Raw genomic sequence first — 19,607 nt, 5'->3', positions numbered from 1 at the left:
TCTCGTTACGGTGGGTGCGCTCGATCTGAGTCACCGCGCTCACCGTGAGCTCCCTTGGTAATCACTACGGGCAGGAAGAACCCCTCCCGCTCGGGAAACCTCGTGCTATAAAACACGCATCTAACTATAAACGTCACAGGGTCGGCTAATTACCTGCCGTAAAGTACAAGAACTGTTATGCAATCAAAAATATTCCGCTTAAAATAAAGTATTTTAGAATTAAACGCGCATCTACGTAAAAAATAAGTAGCAACTGTCAGTTAAGGGGACGCTAACACAAGTTGGGGGCCTACAGGCGTCTCCGGAAGACAGCTAATCCTAATTCAAGACAGGAGTGAATTGAAGAGGAGCTGTACAGGAATGTACTGATGTATTGTTGACGTTTGACAGCAACAGAAAGCTAAGTTGACAACCGTGTGAGCCCCTAGCCCCTGAGTATTTCAGCATTATTGTGAATATTACTTGTCTAATTGTGGGTCCTGTAACGCTTACAGGCTGGTGTCTACCGCCATCTGCTGGTAAGTGTGTCACAGGTACATTTTCGCCGTAATAATTTTCCAGGTTCTTCCTTCTTAAACGGGCTATTCCTTCCTTTTGTCACAACTTCCTATGGCAAACTCCAGATGTCCACTCTGTAGCACAATTTCTGTTAAAAGTTCAGTAACCCTAATAATAAAACGTCATGTCTTAAATACACTTTAATTTAAAATAATAAAAACTACGTAAACCAATATTAATACAAATGTTTTTCTCTCGATTTTTTTGGTTTCTGAAGAAAGAACATAGACAAGATGATAGATTGATAAAGACATGCATAAACCAATATTTCAATTTTGTATTATTCATATATGGTATTCACCAAACCATAACAACAGTCGGCTCAGGGTGTTTTATACTGTAAGGTTAAGATCCTACAATAGTATAGAAGCAACATAGAAAACCTCAACAATCAAATGGCCCTCTATGAGCAAGCACTTGGTGACAGTGGGAAGGAAAAAATCATTTTAACAGGAAGAAACCTCAATTAGAAACAGACTCAGGGAGGGGTGGGCATCTGCTGTGATTGGTTGGGAGTGATGAGAGGAAGACAGGAAAGAAGACACACTGTATAAGAGAACCAGAGATTGATAATAGCAGCAGGCCAAGACTATTGCAGCATAACTAAGGGAGGATTCGGTGTCACCTGATCCACCCCTAACTATATGCTTTAGCAAAAAGGAAAGTGTTAAGCCTAATCTTAAAAGTAGAGAGACTATCTAACTCATAAAGGCAAAATGGGAGCCTGGAAGCTGAAGCCTCTGCCTGTGAATTCACTTTCAAATAAGCCCATTGTGTCATTTTTGTTTAACATTCACAATAAAAGTCATAAGCTGGTCAAAAATGACTTCATGTTATTTTTTATAGGGGGTGGCTGCAGATCAGCCACTAATCAGAAGGTCAGTGGTTCGATCCCAGGCTGCCTCCTGGCTGCATGGCAAATATCCTTGGGCAAGATACTAACCCCATGTTTGCTGCTGGTGGTGGTCAGAGGGCCTGGTGGCGCCAGTGTCCTCTGTCAGTGCACCCCAGGGCAGCTGTGGCTACAACATAGCTTGCCATCACCTGTGTGTGAATGACTGAATGTAGTGTAAAGCGCTTTGGGGTCCTTAGGGACTAAGTAAAGTGCTATACAAATGCAGGCCATTTACCATTTATAGTATAGTGTTACTGGAGGCTAAAGTAATGCCATTTAGACCAAGTATCTAGTTAGAGACCGTATTTATAAGATTTTTAGGACAGAGTACAAGGACCTCAGTTTAATCTAAATTTAGGGGCAGGAAATTAGAGGTCATCCAGGTCCTTATGTCTTTAAGACATTCCTGCTTTTAACTAATTAGTGTGTGTCATTTGGCTTCATGCATAGATAAAGTCGGGTATCATTTGCATAGCAGATGCCTTGCATTGAAGGAATCTTATTTTTTTTTGGTACCGGTAATGGTTTTATTTTGTTGTATTTATGTATTTATAATATTGTCGGACATAAACCAGTCTGTGGCGCAAAAAAGGTTGGAGACTGCTGGTCTAAGGCACAGATGTCAAACTCCAGTCCCCGAGGGCCGGTGTCCTGAAATTTTTACATGTGTCCCTGCCGCAACACCTGAATAAAATTAGTAGGTCATTAGCAAGACTCTATAGAAAGTCAATAGCATACAATCAAGTGTATAGAGTCTTGCTAATGACCTACTAATTTTATTCAGGTGTGTTGCGGCAGGGACATAAAGAAAAGTTTCAGGACACCGGCCCTCGGGGACTGGAGTTTGACACCTGTGGTCTAAGGGAGGCATGTATTATGTAAACAGAATTGGACCTAGCGCAGGATAATTTTTCTGTGTGAAGAAAACTCTTCATTTACATGAACAAATCAGAATCTTTTCGATCGATATGAGTCAAACCACTACAGTGCAGCACCTCAATAATGTGGAAAGCTGCACTGAGGTCTAAAAAGAGAAGCACATAGATGAGTCCACTGTCAGAGGCCATAAGAAGATCACTTATAACCTTCACTAATGCTGTTTCTGTGCTGTGAAGAACTGAAACTTTTTAAATAAACCATTCATCTGCAGATGATCAGTTAGCGGTTTTATACAAATTAGGGCTACATTAAGAAAAAATATACATATTATTGATCATTTTGAGAAAAAAGTCAAAAAAGTGTGGAGGTTACAGTTGCTTCAAGCCAAAACTGTCTGCTATACAATCTACAGAATGGTTTGTGTAGATGAGTTACTGAAACAATTTGATCAGTTGTCTTGTGACACAGCATACATCCTCTTTAGTGTATGAGGGTGTAACCATCGATATCCTTGCATCTCTCCACTGTCAGACATTTCATTTTGTACAAATCAGCTCTTCCACATCTGATCCGATGCAGCTTTCTGGAGCATCTTTCCAGTCCCCATACTGATTACAACACTATGTTTATGTGCTAAAAGAGAAATCATTTCCTTGTAACTAAAACTATTCTGAAATACAATCTTACTAATTCATCTATAGAAGGCATTTTTAGAGGGTACAGCAACCACACCAGTTTGCTTTGAAATAAGTATAATCTCCACATTTTTCTCAAAATGATCAATAATATATTTATTTCTCTTAATTTGGCCCTAATAGTCCACAGTAGTTTTACAACTACTCTTTCAAGAATTTTTGAGATAAAAGGAAGTTTGGAGATTGGCCTATAGCTGGGATAGTTGGATCAAGTGATGGATTTTTAAGAAATATTTTAAGGCTTATGGTGTTTACCTGTGAGTCACTAACCCAACAACAGATGTTTTTGTTTCTCCAGGACCTGCCAAAATGTCCCCAAAAGGCAGAAACATCCACCCTACAATAACTCTAAACAAACCTTCTGTCCACATGAAGTTAGAAGGAACTTTTAATCACTTAGCAGTGAAATAAATCACCTCCTCACTCTAATGCACACTATAGCTACTTGTCCTCATCTTAACCTAAAACTAACTTTACATGATTGATACATGTTTTTCACTGAGGTCTGTCCCAACAAAATGAATGAGTAATACAAGTACACACACACACCTATAAGTTGCTGCACTGGTATGTGGTTACGACTGTATTTCCCCAGTACGACCACACCTTTGTTAAAGCATGGCAATAAACCATTAACATGTAACATCCAGATACTGGATAGTAGGACGAATGTATAACAAGTTTTGGTGACATTTATTCATACACTATTACATTTATTTTTGTACATGTGAGATATTCATATAATATTAATTAATTAATAATTAGATATGTTAAGTTACAGCTAGATGAAGCTAAAATATTATACAAAGTAACTAAAATGAGCCTATCACCACCCCCATCAAGATAGCAAAATATGGAGCCAGTAAAACTTGATCTACTGCCCACACTTCATGTGTTCACAGAGTTTCCCAGAATTTGTACTTTCTTCATAATCTTCATCACAAACAGAATAAGAAATAAATGAGGACAGCAGGGTTAACAATAGTTCCCAAATAGCTTTAAAGTTCCCTAAAGGTCTAATTAAACAGCCTTCTGTGAATATTAGCTGAATTTAACAATCAGCCATGATTGTCTGACCTTGTTCTGTTATTATGCTGTAGGATGTATCATAACATATTAGTCATAGTGTCAAGAAGGAGATGTGTCAATAGCTTCCTATCAGAAAACGTGTTAGGAAGTCAGAGCAGTTTCCAGGAATCCTTTTTTTTTTAATAGGGAGAGTTGATTGCCTGGAATAACTGTCGTGCAAAGTGTTTAAACAGGCATTGATGTTCTTTGCTGAAATAAAAATACATAGTACTGGATTGGGTTTATTGATTACTTATGTACCATGTTATAATGTAGATATAGAGGATTTATATTTTTAAAAGGTGCAAAATAATAAGCAGTTAAATATAAATCTGACTGAGATGCTTTGCCATAAACTTAAACAGACCGTTCATGCTTGCAAAATCTCAAATGTGGCTGAAACCAGTTCTGCAAAAAAGAGCATTGTGGACAACTAATTGCCAGTTAATGCAAAAACTTGACTGGACTTCAAGACCGTCATTAGGTTTAGGAGGAATTTCTTTTTCCCATAGGATCAGGTAAGTTTGGATAACTTTTTCCCCTTAATAAATAAAATCATTTAAGAACTGTATTTTAACTTGGGTTATCTTTGTCTAATCTTAAAATGTATTTGATAATCTGGAGCATGTAAGTGTGACTAATATGCAAAAAAGGAAGGAGGTGAATATTTTTTTACTGCATTGTATGTAAGCTAATAACAAAGAAGTTTGTGAAAACAGAACAACTTATTCGCATTTAAGTAGAAATGTGAAAACACCAGCTGGATGAAACATGTAATTATGGAAAATATTCAAAGTATTGTCATTTTAAAAAGATTTAAAGTTACAATGTCTAAAATATCACCACTAGATGTCAGCAGATTGCAGCTGAATTCTGTTTTACCACTTCCCAATTCAAGCGTACAATGATGTTTTTATGCTAGCTGTGTGCCCCCTGTGTGGGTGTTGAGCAAAGCAACCAATATGGCAAGTATACCTTAGTCCTAGCTACAGTAGCCACTGTAGAACAAAAAGCTCTGGCAGCCATTCATCTGTAGCGAGTGTAGGCTGTCAGGAAGCTCACGTCATGTGTCAATATGTGTCCGTGTTTGTTTACTCTGGAGGAGGCTGTAAAACTTTGTGAAAGAGTCTGACTGGAGATGGTCCGTGAAGCTTGCTGCTGGGGAGCGCTGCTGTTAGCTGCTGTTAGTGACGCCTTCTTTTAAATGGATATAATCTTGTTGTTTTAAATAACTTTTAAGTAACTGCTGTGCTCATAAGGAAGCAATAAATAATTTTATTAGGTTATTTAAAAACATTGTACATTGATTATGTTGTACAATGTTGACACACTGATTAGGGTGTAATTACATCTTAAAAATACATAGGAGCAGGCGCCAGTTTGTGTAAGCCGCCATGTTGACTCATCATCTTGAATACAGTGGCCAAGATAGACATTGCAGTTCCACCTAATCACATTTTATGTATGAAAAGCTATTCAAGTGATTGAACATGTGATTGAACAGCTAATGGTAATGGACTGTTTCTTATATAGCGTTTTTCTACTCTCCCGGAGTATCAAAGCAGTTTATACAACATGCCACATTCACCCATTCACACAAGCACTGTCTTCTATGCTTCTAGTGCTTACTAACATTCACACACATTCATACTCCGATGGAATCGAACCACCATTAGCTTTTTATAATTATTTGAACATTATAAAAAGTACCTAATGAAGTGGCCAGTAAGCGTACAGATCCGATTATTCCTTTATATATGAATAACAATATTCGACCGTAAAGAAATCTCCGGTCAGACATATATATATAATATGAAAGGCTGATACGTGAGGTCTTGTGTAATTCTCTTTGAAAAAATAAAAATAATTGGCAGCATCATCTGCTGCCGCTAACCCTCACCCTGCCCGCCTACGTCACGTCGCTGAATCAGCTGCGCTGCACCACAGAAGCGTAATTTACGCACATAATTTTCAGGTGAGTTTTCGCTGGAAGAGTTTACCTGGCCGCAGGAGTGGATTTCTCAACTCTTACGTGACGTGTTTTCAGCAGATGAAAACACGCAGGAACGTTTCCAAATGGCCTAATTTCTTTGACAAGTCGCAACAGGACGAGCTGACTGGTCTCTGGCTGCGCGCGCGCGTTTTGACATTGTGTTGCTCCACCTCCGCCTACAACAGCTGAAGTCGCAGTTGAATCGCACGGAGGAAGCGCACAGCAGTCAGGGAGGAGAGAGAGACAGCGCGACAGCTGACGATGGCGGAGAATAAGATGGGCCCGAACCTCCAGGCTGGAGCCGGAATCTTCGCGAAACGGGTCCAGAAGTCCTTGAATCGAGCCCAGGAGAAGGTGAGCCAGAGGAGATCCACTTTTTAAAAAAGTTTCACTGAGCCCACGCAACTTCTTGACAGTGCCCGAAAGTCACTGCCACGGCTCTGTTAAACTATGAGACGGACATATTGAGCTTGTTTTATTAAGCTGCTCGGTGTTGAGGGCTGGAAAAGCCAGTATGAGAGAGGGAGAGAGACCTTGGCATCATGTTCCCACGATGACAGGCTTCTGAAATCGTGTTTCGCTTCTAAGCAGGGTGATTGGTTGAAAAAAATCCCCCACTGATTTCACTTTTGTAATCAGTGTGTGTGTGTGTGTGTGTGAGAGAGAACTGCTCGACTTCATCACTGCCGTCTTTTCAGCTGTGTTTCGTTGCATGGTTTGTAAGGGCATCAATCAATCTGGACGCGTTTACGCACTGTGATCCTGACCACAAGACAGCATTCAAAGCAGTCTGCACACTGTGCTGTACCAGACTGAGCCACTTACTCCAGTTCATGCGTGTGGGTTCACCGTTAACCTCACTAAACTGGCCCCTTTTTTTAACCACTAATAAAACGGTAGCTTAGATTTCCCCCGTCTGAGCAACATGCTGTTGTTCACTGCTATGCAGCTGTGTGCGGACACAGAAATGCTGCTACTTCCTGACTGTGCACTTCCTCTCACTAGCTGTGTCTTTCTCGGTTTGTGGTCAACAAACTTGAATTCACCACTCCACCTAAAAGCAGCAGCTACAAAGGCTTGCTTTTTCGGTACAGTGAAGACTAAATGGCTGTTTTGGGGCGACTCTGTGATTTCTGTGGTGGTAAATTAAAGAATGGGCATGATGATGAGCTTTTATATGCAGATTTCAAGTCAAAGGTTTCAAACAGCTGCACTCGTTGGGCTGTGAAGGGCTCAGAAAAAGTTAGCCACATGTGTCTGGTTAAGTTTTGGGACGGGTGTAAATGGTGCTCTATGTAGAGTGTTAGTCTGGTTAGGTCAGTATATCCACACTGTCAGATAGATCCACTTTACATTACACAGGTTTATTTTGTTATGTTGAAAGTGTGTGTATCACTGCATGTCGTAGTCACAAACCTTTAAAGAATCAACAGTCATCTGTATTTTCTGTGTTTGCAAAACCTATTTTTAAGTTGTTGTTTTTTTCAATTTGAGCCTCAAAAATTCATCATTCAGTGATTCAGCAGCCAGATGCTGGAGGCAGAGTTTAATATATAGTTTTAAAAAATATGTAATTTGGTCATAGATTGTATTTTAAAGGTGGTGACAAAGTGGTGTAAACTTTCTAATGGCTGTCAGGGGGCAACATGGCTGGTTGCAGATCAGACATGTTGAACATATCCTACATGTCTGTGACCTCAGTAAACGTCTGGACACAGATGCTGGTTTCAAGTCTTAGTGAAAAAAGCATGATGTTAATCTTGTAAATTACGGTCTTTCTTAGGTTCAGAACAGATGACAATGCAGGGTGTGATTTAGGGTGGGCCTACCATGTGATTAGCAAGGTGCTGCAGTATGAGCATTCAGGATCCTTTGGTTTCTTAGCTCATCTTGTCTCGTTTCAAAACATCAAGTTGGCGGCAGCCAAAATGCCAATCTTGAACTTTCAGAATGAAAGTCTGTAAACCACTGGTGATGTGATGGGAGCCGTTTTTTGTTTACAGTCTATGCACTAAACAGACCACTTGAATGTGAGGGAATGTCGGAGCTCTCCTGTTGTGGGCGCCCTTGAAGCAGAGCTACTAAATAACTAGAGGACCAAGCTGAAATGTTTTTTTTACTACATGTTGGACTGCCTACGCATCATTGTGGACCTAATATACAGTATCTGCAAAAACATCATGTGAAGGAAAACTCAATGAATTAGGTTTAATGTTATTGCATTTATATAGTGTAAAAAAAAAAAAAAAAAAGGCGTTACAAATGGTGGAGCTGAACTACACAACACAAACAATCACCAATAAAGTAACTCAACAGTTCTGTGGGAGATTCAGGTGTGTTATACCTGCTAAATATTGGTAAAATTAGGTGAGGTCTGATGAACTTACTACTTGCAGTTCCTAATTTTTCTATTTGCTTTCTTCAAATTCCAACTTTAGGCGATATTATTTAGTTGCACTTGCATGTACTCTACAACACCTGTAGGCAGGCTTTGATATAGTTTAACTTTAATCTGTATGAGCACAATCTGTAGAAACCTCTCGTGGCATATTGTTAAAATTTACTCAATCTGATTTTTTTTTTAATGCTTTCAGGTCCTTCAGAAACTGGGCAAAACTATGGAAACCAAAGATGAGCAGTTTGAGCTCTGTTCCCAGAACCTCAACAAACAGCAGGTACTCCAACAGCGTAACCACAGTTTCTAAATGGTAGTCTTCTGCTTTCTGCTCTACAACCTTGATAAAACCCCTTTAACATCTTTAATCTCGAAGCTCATTTGTTTCCTTTTACCAAAATTCTTCACATAATTGCAACAGGGCCAAAAAGTGTTTTGTGTCTTTTTTCCCTGCACTGACGTGCCAACTCACAAGTTCAGGCAATCATCCTGGCCTTGAAAACAGGAAATGCAAGACAGAGCTCCTGCCTATTTTCTTATCTGTTCTGTGTAAATACGACTTACTATGTCTCCCCTAGAGATCTGTGTGCAGCATTACCCTAAATTGTGAAAGAGCTGTCATTTAAGAAAGGTTTTTACAGGCTGACGAACTGAAAGCCTCAGACTGGCCTTTCTGAACAGCTCTAAATGTAGACTATTTAAAATTTAGAAAAGAGGAAGCAAAACCACTTTCATTTTAAAAGTAACAAAATGCCTTCATTTATTGTTGCGTACTGGTGATCTGTATTCCATGTTACTGTATTAATACTGTAATCGCTGCCACTGTTGGGCTTCTGTTGCTCAGGTTTTAAGTTCACCGAGTGGCAAACAACTACACTACATACTGCAGGGAAGTTGCCGAAGAGCAACAGGAAGGAAGTCTACCCACTGACACTCCATGCTGCTTTCACTTCACAAAAACCACATAAGATATTGTGATTGTTATTTAATTTAAGCTCCAAGTTGTGGTGAGACTGCAAGGAGCTGCGATGTCAAGCAAACTGATGCAGAGAGAGTTTCACAGCAAACTAACAGCCTGCAGTCCAGCTGAAGCACACTGATGTCAAGGAAATGATGCAGCACAATTTTCTTATATTGTCCAACTGTTACTGGGTGTCACTGAATTGAACTTTTCTTCTTTCTTCCTGCACGCAGATCGACGGAAGCAGGTTGTTTAAAGATGTCAAAGCCTACTATGCAGCAGTGAAAGGTGGGTTTGCAAAGCATGGATTGAATCCCCAGTCTTACTGAGGGGAGAAGTTGAAAACTAGGGAAGTGAAAGTCTTCTATTTTTTTGTGGGAGACTTTTGCAATCCTGTCTGCGCTACCAAGTTGTAAAGATCCCTGATCCCGCCTTAAAAAAAAAAATCAGACGCAGCATCGCATATGTGAGTCATGTATGAGAAACCGTTGTTTTTCATGTTGTCAGCTTTTGCGCCTGCATTGTGAGCTCCAGTCAGGAAACTAGTGTTGTTTTGGCCTTTGTAATGTGGGTGCAGCAGCAGCACCAGAAACATTAAAAACAATACCACTGTGGTGCTGTTTGTGCTGCCAGAAGGTAGATGGGCTCATTCCCATGGAGTCATGACTACATTTTAAATTTCTTTTTTTTTTTTCTTCCTTTTTACAGGCATGCATGAGACATCTAAGCGGCTATCCCAGACGCTGAGCGACATCTATGAATCGGACTGGGATGGAGTGAAAGATCTCGCTGTTATAACAGAAGTAGGATTATGATGCAGCCACTGTTTTATTTGGGAAGTCCCACTTTGGTTGTGTCCCCCCCCCCCCCCCCCCCCCCTTGTGGCATGGTAGCTAAATGCCACAAGCACAGATTGGGATCTGACTGTTTGAACACTTATCAGTCACAAGTTAGGCCAGCCCTTCTTTGTCGTCAATCTACTAACTCTAATTTACAATTTGGGCATTATTTGTCTTCGCCATGACTACAAACGAGCAAATGGGGCAATAAACTGATACGAAAATTGTTTACTAAGGGCATGGATTAATTGAGAAGAAGGCTAATTTTTCCATAGATTTCTGTACAACCAGACTATAAAGGATTTGCCCCCTGCTGGCCATTATTAAGAATGCTAGTGGCAGAGGTTTCTTCCTGTTAAAAGGGAGTTTTTCCTTCCCACTGTCGCTAAGAGCTTACTGACAGGGGGTCATCTGATAGATAGTTTTCTGTGCATTATTGCGGAGTCTTTAGCTTGCAGTTTAAAGCACCTTGAGGTGATTGTTGATTTAGGTGATGTTGACTGTGATTTGGCGATTCATAAATAGAATAGAATAGAATTGAACTGAATCCTACTGATACAGTTTTTACTTAGGACTACTGTGGATCATGTCATCAATATGTTTCACTGGCTGGAATCACACACTTCTTTAAAATATTAGTGACCTTCATGCAACATGTACTAACAAATACCCACATTTAAATGCAAGTTCACTCTCTGGTGTGAGGTCCAGAAACTCATGAGGAGAGTTTGGATATTATTTTTCTGTCTTGAGCTGCTTAATTCCAAAGTCCTTCTAGATGCAGTTCTCTCCAGCTGCTCAATGCAAAGAGTTGACACGGAGTCTCTGGCTAAAACAAACAGTCTGAAATTCAATAATTATGTTTACCTACATCGTTGCTACAGTGAGCAGGTATATCTGCCACTGCACAGCTGAACTCAACTGTGCTGTGATGTAGTTGTGAAGAAATTCGCCTTACAAATGAAATATCCCTGGTTCTGGGAGGAGAAAGGAACGGGTCACAAGCTAGAGTACTGCTAGTGCTGGTCCCAATCCCAGATAAATGGGAGTGTGAGTAAGGACGGGTATCCAGTGTAAAATTTCTGCCAAATCAAACATGTGGTTCTGTTTGGTGTGGTGACCTCATGGGAAATAAAGGAGCAGCTAAAAGTACCGTCATCTAGAGTCAAAGAGTCAAGCAAGTTATACCCATTGAATACAGATATTATATTATATTATAGTATTTCTGCTAAATATAATAATTCTCCTAAATTCCTGTATTTCTGAGAAGTTATCATGTTTGTGCTAAGTTACAATATTTCTGCTAAGTTTTGCTATGTTATAGTGTTTCTGCCAAGTATTATGTTTCTTCTAAGTTATTGCAGTTCTGCTAAGTAATTACATCTTTGCTAAGTTGTTATGCTTCTGCAAAGTTATTACAGTTTTCACAACTTTTCAGCTTTTTCAGCTAGTTTCAGCAGACAGCTTCAGCCGTACAGCTTCACACAGCATTTTTGCAGGAAATGCAAATTTTATAGTTGTCTTAAATATTTATATGAGACATTCAAAATTAGACTAATGCTAGTTAAGCAGCAATATGTCAAACACAGACCATGGAATGTCAATAAAAATATCTTTGTAAGGATGAAATAACAATGGATGGAGAGCATTGGGCGAGTACTGGGTTAAATTACACACCAAAGCCTGGAATGTCCACTGTTGACTAACTGTCAACTATAAAGCGAGGGCCTTGTCACTAATTATTTTGTGGATGGGATGGTTTCCATTAGTAAGTCAGCTCTCACATTGGACAAACTGCGACTGAAGCTTTCCATAATGTGCAACACTGTTTGTATGCTTGCCTATATTTGTGGCTTAGTGCAATGGGAACAAGAGTTTTTAACTCTAATGTGGCACCATCTGTTTTTCTTAGAGTGAAGACTTGCTGTGGAACGACTACGAAGAGAAGATAAATGACCAGCTTGTCCGCACCATGGAGAACTATACAAGCCAGTTTCCTGAAGTCAAGGTAAGCGGACGCTCAAATGAGTCCTGCAGAACTGCGAGGCGATGCTAAAACAGCTACTTTGGTCTCTCAGGTGCTAAGAGGTCTTTGAATTTCTGTGTTCACTTTGAAAAACTGTTTTTTTCAGGAACGAGTTGCCAAGCGTGGACGGAAACTGGTGGACTATGACTCAGCACGACACCACCTGGAGGCGCTGCAGGGTGCAAAGAAAAAGGATGAAGCTAAAATAGCCAAGGTAACATTACTGTTAAAGCCTGCGCAGCACAGACGTGCAGTGTGCCGCTGACAAAGACGTCTGATCTCGACTGTATTTTCTTCTTTTAAATCCTCCTTAACAGGCAGAAGAGGAATTCAACAAAGCTCAGAATGTCTTTGAAGAAATAAATAACGAGCTGCGCGAGGAGCTGCCTGTTCTCCATCAGAGGTATGATTCAGCAGCAAGTAGACACAGAACTAGCTCAGTGGAATCTCAGTGGGAATCTGGATCATGAGTGGATAAATAAAAGTAGAATATGGATGTAGGTTTTTAAGACTTGCATATTTCGACCATTCTTATATGAAATCACCTTTCAGATTAAATTTATACAGATTTGTATTATTTTGGGAGCTTTTGTGTTTGTATTGGATACAAAGTTGAGATGACAGGGTATACACTATATTGACAAGTCCCGGGTCACCTTCACGTTACACCTACAGGAGCTGCTCGGCCGTGGAAACCCATGCCATGAAACTCCCAGTGTGGAGTTTCTGTGCTGATGTTAATACTTCATGTGGTTTGCCACTTGGTGGCTGAGTTGCGGTGACTCCTAAAGGCTTGCACACTGCAATAATACTACTTGATTGTGGAATATTTAAGAGGGAAGACATTCCACAAATGGACTTTTTGCAGTGGTAGCACCCTATTACGGTACCACACTGGCATTCAGTTAACCTTTTAGAACAATCCATTATTTCACATGTTTATAAAGGGTAGACTGCATAGTTAGGTGCTTGATTTTATACACATGTAGCAAAGAGACTAAGAACAGCTGAATTAAAAGAGAAAGATGTGAACCAATATTTACGTGGCTTATATGTTTAAAGGTACGTCAGCCAGTATAACTGAACCTAAGAAAAGTGTCATGTGGACAAACTGAAAGTTCAACTTTGTCTTTTTGTCTGTGCAGTCGGATAGGTTGCTATGTGACGGTCTTCGAAAACATTTCCAACCTGAGGGATGTTTTCTATAAAGAAATGAGCGGGGTAAGATGTCACACATCGCCTTCAACTTCCTCACTCTCTCACCGGCAATGTGAATTGAAGGTGGACGGTGTGCTTGTGTTTACAGTTGAACCGTGAGCTGTACAATGTGATGAAGAAACTGGAGACTCAACACTCGGGCAAAGCTTTCATCATCAAGGGCCTGAACAGGTAGGGTGTTCTGCTGCACATGTTGCATCATTTGTGGCAGCTGTGTGCGCATTAAGAAATGTCTTGTCTTGAAACGCATACAAACTCTGTCTCTCAGGCTTAAAATAGTCTCCCGTGAAACCAAAATAATAACTGAAAGATGCTAAAATGGTTCTTACAGCTGAGAGGAGATGAAAACAATGGGAGATAATGTGGGTTTGCGTGCACAGTAGAGACCTCCATTGCTCTCATTGTGTTGCCCAAATGTGGACACTTGTTTTTAGAGTTGTTTGTTTCTGTGTCGGAAGCGATAAGATGGCCACATAGGCGAGTGGAAGGTGTTGCATACATAGCCTTGCAAAAGTTTTATCTTTGAAATAAATGACACAGACATGCAAGGGTTTGGCACAAAAGTGTTTGTATTCGTATAAGAACGCTCAGTTCTTCATGAAACCAAATTAAATGAAATACTCTAACCACTTTTTTTTTTTTTTTGTCTCTGACCACAATTTTTTCTAACTTGCATCCTGTACTGATGCTTCTGGGAGATTGTTCTTCGTGTTTTTCGTAAACCAGGTTGCGATTTTTGCCCTTACTGGATCTTTAAATGGGCTGTAACTCAACAAACAACAAAATCTCAAACTAGCATTCACTTTCAGTGCTTCCTATCTTGTAGACTGAGGATTGGGGAACTCCAGGCCTCAAGGGCCGGTGTCCTGCAGGTTTTAGATGTATCCAACACAGCTGATTTAAATGGCTAAATTACTTCCTCGACTTGTCTTGAAGTTCTCCAGAGGCCTGGTAATGAACTAATCATTTGATTCAGATGTGTTGACCCAGGGTCTAAAACCTGCAGGACACCGGCCCTTGAAGCCTGCAGTTCCCCACCCCTGTTGTAGACAATGAAACTTTGTAGAGGGGGATGATGTGGATCCATTTTAGCTCTTCATTAAGCCGGAAGGCCTTGCTTTTTCAGTGTGAAAACTACCATCATTTAAATTAAAGACAAATTAAATTCAAAGCATTTTGAGAATCTCAAAAATCCTAAAAGTGTCCTAAAGTATTTCTCCAGTGTGTCAACCACAGGCTTCAGAATATATAGTACTGCTTTGGTTTATTAATTATTTTTGTATGGGGGGAAAAAACAACAAATTTGCACCTTCGATTAAACCATTTAAAGCTTTTTGGTGAGGCATGTTAGGTATTACGAGTAAAAATCTTTCACTATGAAACACAGAGGAGTCTAAGATATGTTATGCAATAATATTTGGCCCATGCGTTCACTTTTCTTTGATGCACTTTTGGCTATTTCTCACAGTGCTGCTGACACATCTTAGCCACAGCTCATTCTCATTAGGGCTAAATGTCAGGTATACTATAGGCCCAGATGTGTCTGCTTGATGCTGTGCAGTATTAGTTGAATTGGATCAAATTATAAAGGTGTTCTGAGGCAAAAAACTTGTCAAGAGTGTTCAAGAACTCTGTTGCAGTTGCAGTTGCAGGTCATTGCTCCTTTAACAGGAAAATAACCTAAAACAGAACTCTACAAGTACTGAGGTTGGCTAAAACACTGTAGGACTGTTGTCTGTTGATTTTTGCCTGCATTCATCACCGAATTCAGTGCAACTTTGGGTAGAAATGTAACTTGTAGATGGGAGGAAGCCACACTTGGCAAATGACGTGGAGTTTGCTTCAGCGTCAAGAATAGCAAACTGATACTTGACTGCAACAAAGTCCACTGATTTCACAGAAAATTCTAGATCTTTAAATTTAAAGGGTTCTGCTACTTTTGGACACTTATTCTTTTCTTTCCTGTATGCTGGGGTGTTAATGATAACTCTGTCACAAATAATGTGCTTTTGTTCTTTAAATAGCACAAGCAGCAAGTCAAAGAAGAGAAAGTCCCTGGTTATATCCAATCCCATACCCTGCAACACCGCTTTCCCAGCTGACCACGTCTCCGTGCATTCCCAAAACGGCAAAGGTGCTGCACCCTCTTCCCCTGTCCCAAAGACTCAAAACATCGCTGAAGAAAGCATCCCAGCAGAAGAGAGCAGCATCCCTTCGAAAAGTGTTAGCTCATCAGATTCCGATCTCAGCTCGAGTGGCACCGGCTCACCGAAGAGGCAGTCGCTATGTGACAATGACAACAGCGACACGAGCAGTCAAAATCCAGAGGCAGCAGTTGCGTCGGAGCCCGCTGAAAGCCAGTCAGAAGACAGCAAGGAGGGAGAACCAAAGTCAGAGGCAGCAGCAAGCCAGGAGATCACTGATCCCTCGGATTCTGCTGGTGGCGATGCCCCACATAAGGATGCTGAGAGCGATCCAACATCAGAGGAGGCCAATACCAAACCGGCACCAGTTCCAGCCCCTCGTGTATCCTTCCGCTCCAATGAAAGCCCCCTCTTACCTGCTAAGGAGCAGGAGGATTTGGACGAAGGGTTAGAGTCAGGAGATGACTCGGGTTCCCCCAGTCCACCAGGCTTCCTCTATAAGGTACACGCTTAATCTTAAAGCAGCTACAGCTGACATTTCTATAACAGTAAAGTCCCCCTAAAATAACCTGGAGAGTCTTAATAATTTGCGTGAGCTAAGCCTTTAAACGTCACAGCCGTGTGGTAATGTGGAATAAAACAGCTTTGTTTTACACCAGGGGGTGGCACTAGAGAGTCACGCAGCATCTGAAGAAGGCCTGCTCCAGTTTGAAGAGGGCGATGTCATCATGGTTCTTGCTGACACTCAACAGGTGTGTTTGTGTAGTGTGTACTTGTAAACCATATCTTACTTCCCATTGCACTCTAGAGATTACACACATCCTGTACATTCTGGACCTGGACATGTCATTTAGGCCACTGTGTTTGTTTCTGGCCTTTCTGTGTAGGTACTTGCTAACGTGCATTTTATCACATGCCTGCGTATTTCAACCCACCAGCAAATCAAAATAGTCCAGTCGTTTGCAGGGAGGTGATAGTTTGTACATAGTTTGCTGTGCTGATCAACTTGGAATAGTCGTCAGAATCTATAATCAAACCAAAATTCACTGCAGTTTACACTACACTGTAGTTTGATGTAGTAGACTATGTTCAGCATTCTGAATATCCACAGCAGAGTGTCTGAAATGGCACCTGACGTGTTATGGATGTACATCAAATGACAACACAGCAAAATTTCACTTCTGTTGTTCTACTTATTGCATGTTTTTGAACTTTTGCATCATTTTGCGCCTCTGATAACACAAGGTACCAAATTCTTCAGTAGTGAGGATGACCCTAAACCTAACTTCACTTTTTTGCAGTAAATGGTTAGCATAAACAATACTGTGAATGTGCACTAAAATGACAAGGTGATATTTTAACATTTACTACACTAAACAAGCCCACAACAAAAAAATCTGCTTTTAGCCATTTATAGTTAGCATCATCATGGATGCTAAATTTATTTGTTTCTATTACAAAGCCAGTTGTTGCCACTATTGAGGGCAAGGCATGCACAGTGTTCCACATTTAACTCTTCTGCACTAAATGGTGGGATAAATAAAACTGTGAATGTACTTGTGCACTAAAATGACAAGGTGTTGGAAGCATGGGATTGGAGAGAGCTTTAACTTTTTGTCACAGCCGTAACAAAAATTGGATTGAGCAGCTGTAAGATGAAGAGGCCTTAATGGTCTGATCCCTGGTTGCCAAATCTGGTCAAAGAGACATGAAACTTCACCTCTCTGGTGGGAAAAGGGCACAAACTAGTGTGAAAGGTTCTGCTTCCCCTATGGAGCTGCTCTGAGTGAGAGGCCATGTACAGTACAGGGGTGGGGATACTGCTCTTCCAGTTCGGTACTTTTTTGTACGTTCTGTTTACATTCCTGCTTTCACCTATGGCTGCGAGTAGTGACTGAAAGAAAACTAGAAAAAGTTGCATTTCCTGCGAAAATGCAGTGTGAATGCCATGTAGTGGAATCTGCTGAAAACAGCTGAAGAAGTAAAACTGTGCTGAAATCCAGTGAAGAAGCAGACATGTTTGCTGAAAAGAGGTGAAAAGCCAAAAATTCTGCTGAAAAGGGGGTGAAGAAGCTGAAATTTGTACTGAAAAGAGGTGAAAAAGTTGAACTGTCAGCTGAAAAGAAATGTTGCCATGAGCAGGGTTTGAATCCAGACCTTGTGGTCTCAAGGCGGCTACTCATCTCACTGAGCCAAACTAGTTCTCAGGTAACTGAAAGAGGTGGAAAAGCTGAAAATTCTGCTGAAAAGAGGTGAAGAAACTGAAATTTGTGCTCAAAACTGGTGAAAAAATTCCATTGAAAACAGTTTGTGCTGAAAACAGCTGCAGAATCTGGTATTTTTGCTGAAAAGGGGTGAAGAAGCTGAAATTTGTGTTGAAAAGAGTTTAAAAAGCTAAAGTGTTAACTGAAAAAAAAAATGTTGCCATAAGCGGGATTTGAACCCGGGCCTCCCGCTCTGAGAACGGCTGTTCATCTCACTGAGCACAGCTCACCCCGGCAAGCAAAATCAGTGACAACACTGATAATGTGGTCCATTCATTTCAATGGGACAAAAAAATTGCATAAAAAATTTAGTATTTCAAAAAGTATAGAAGTTCTGAGCACCAAAAGTCATAGCTGGCATTAGCAGAAATAGCAGATTTTTTTTTTTTTTAAAGATTTGAATGGTGAAAATTGCACAAAAACTGTGGAAGTAGTTCCATGGCGAAGAAGCATGGAGCAGCTAGAATAAAGTATAAAGAATGCCTTGTTGTTGTTGTCACACAACAAGTAAGACACGTGGCAGAAATGAGCTGTGTCTGAATGATGTCTGGGCTCACCCAGACCTCTTTTATTAAGGAGCTGCTCAGACTAGTGTTACTGATTCCCAGGCATTAAAAGGAGCTAGTCGAGGTGGTTGGGTCATCTGACAGCGATGCATCCTGTGCACCTCCTAGATGAGGCGTTTCAGATATGTCCACCCAGGATGTACCGGAAAGATTGCCTTGGGATCAAGGAACATCTGGGAATGTCTGCTTATGCTACCCCATGACCCAGACCCGGATGGGAGAAAATGCATGAATGGAGTCTGTAATCAGATGCTGTGAGAAAAAGCTTACTTACAATGATTAAGAACAACAACAACAAAACAATGTACACAGGAGACACACAGGCCTGTTTTCCAGAAAAAACAGAATTAATTCATATTAAGAGCTGCTCTGATCAGGATATTTAAATAATAATGGCATTCAACGAGTCCCGAAAAAAAGATGGAAATGCACATTTGGCTTCCCATAGTGACAACTGTTAACCTTCTAAGTTGTTCATAATTTTATATTATCTTTCAACTTCCATGTCGAGGTTATCTAGCATCTTTTCACACTCCTTTTCTGGTCACGGCTGAGTTTGAGTTTACTTTCACGGACTGGTCTCCCAGTCACTGTGTACACAGTGTGGAAATGAATTCAGAAGCACCATTTCACCCTGTTAGTAAATCTTACTGTCATGTCCCGAGTATCTAATCAGAGGGTGGATTTGTTTCCCTGAGTCCTCACATGTGTTTACTGTGTCTTGCAGGAGGAAGGTGTGGTGAGGGGGGTCAGGGAGCAGAGCTGGAACGAGCACCAGGATGCAGAAAATCACTCCGGGATCTTCTCAGAAAAACTTATCCGACCCATTAAAGAAGAGTGAGGCAATAGTCACTGCTCGGTCTGTAATCTGTTTCTTCTTCCATCAGGCACTTCTGGTGTGACACACACACACACACACACACACACACACACACACTGAGAGGGAGTGAACCCATATGTTATGGGTGCAGAAGCTGTCCAAACAAATGAGCACAATTCCCACGTGGTTTCCCTCATGCTATGATGTTCCAACTTGTGGAACAAAAGCGAACGAGCCGAAGAACATTTTGTAAAAGACATTTGGAAATCTTAAGGCATTTTGCTCT

At 40.7% G+C, this 19,607-nt stretch overlaps 1 protein-coding gene across 1 annotated transcript; it reads left to right on the top strand.

Annotated features, from left to right (window-relative positions):
* Positions 1 to 6,069: 6,069 nt before the first annotated feature.
* Positions 6,070 to 19,347, top strand: bin2b (bridging integrator 2b). The gene is made up of 12 exons (XM_076883690.1): positions 6,070 to 6,442; positions 8,683 to 8,763; positions 9,678 to 9,732; positions 10,153 to 10,247; positions 12,196 to 12,291; positions 12,416 to 12,523; positions 12,627 to 12,712; positions 13,455 to 13,530; positions 13,616 to 13,698; positions 15,552 to 16,173; positions 16,331 to 16,423; positions 19,229 to 19,347. Exons 1-12 carry the CDS (start codon positions 6,350 to 6,352, stop codon positions 19,340 to 19,342), a joined length of 1,602 nt encoding a protein of 533 aa, XP_076739805.1. The 5' UTR covers positions 6,070 to 6,349; the 3' UTR covers positions 19,343 to 19,347.
* Positions 19,348 to 19,607: the final 260 nt, after the last annotated feature.

The sequence above is a fragment of the Maylandia zebra genome, linkage group LG5, assembly GCF_041146795.1.
Source record: "Maylandia zebra isolate NMK-2024a linkage group LG5, Mzebra_GT3a, whole genome shotgun sequence".
Taxonomy (NCBI): Eukaryota; Metazoa; Chordata; class Actinopteri; order Cichliformes; family Cichlidae; genus Maylandia; species Maylandia zebra.
The sequence above is the reverse complement of the archived record's forward strand: the minus strand, read 5'-3'. Positions and strand labels throughout refer to the sequence as shown.

Bases quoted from the DNA above. Each gene is read 5' to 3' on its own strand.
- bin2b (XM_076883690.1), top strand. From the start codon at position 6,350: ATGGCGGAGAATAAGATGGGCCCGAACCTCCAGGCTGGAGCCGGAATC. The intron at 10,248-12,195 runs GTAGGATTATGA...TGTTTTTCTTAG, and splicing joins ATCTCGCTGTTATAACAGAA to AGTGAAGACTTGCTGTGGAA. The intron at 13,699-15,551 runs GTAGGGTGTTCT...TTCTTTAAATAG, and splicing joins ATCATCAAGGGCCTGAACAG to CACAAGCAGCAAGTCAAAGA.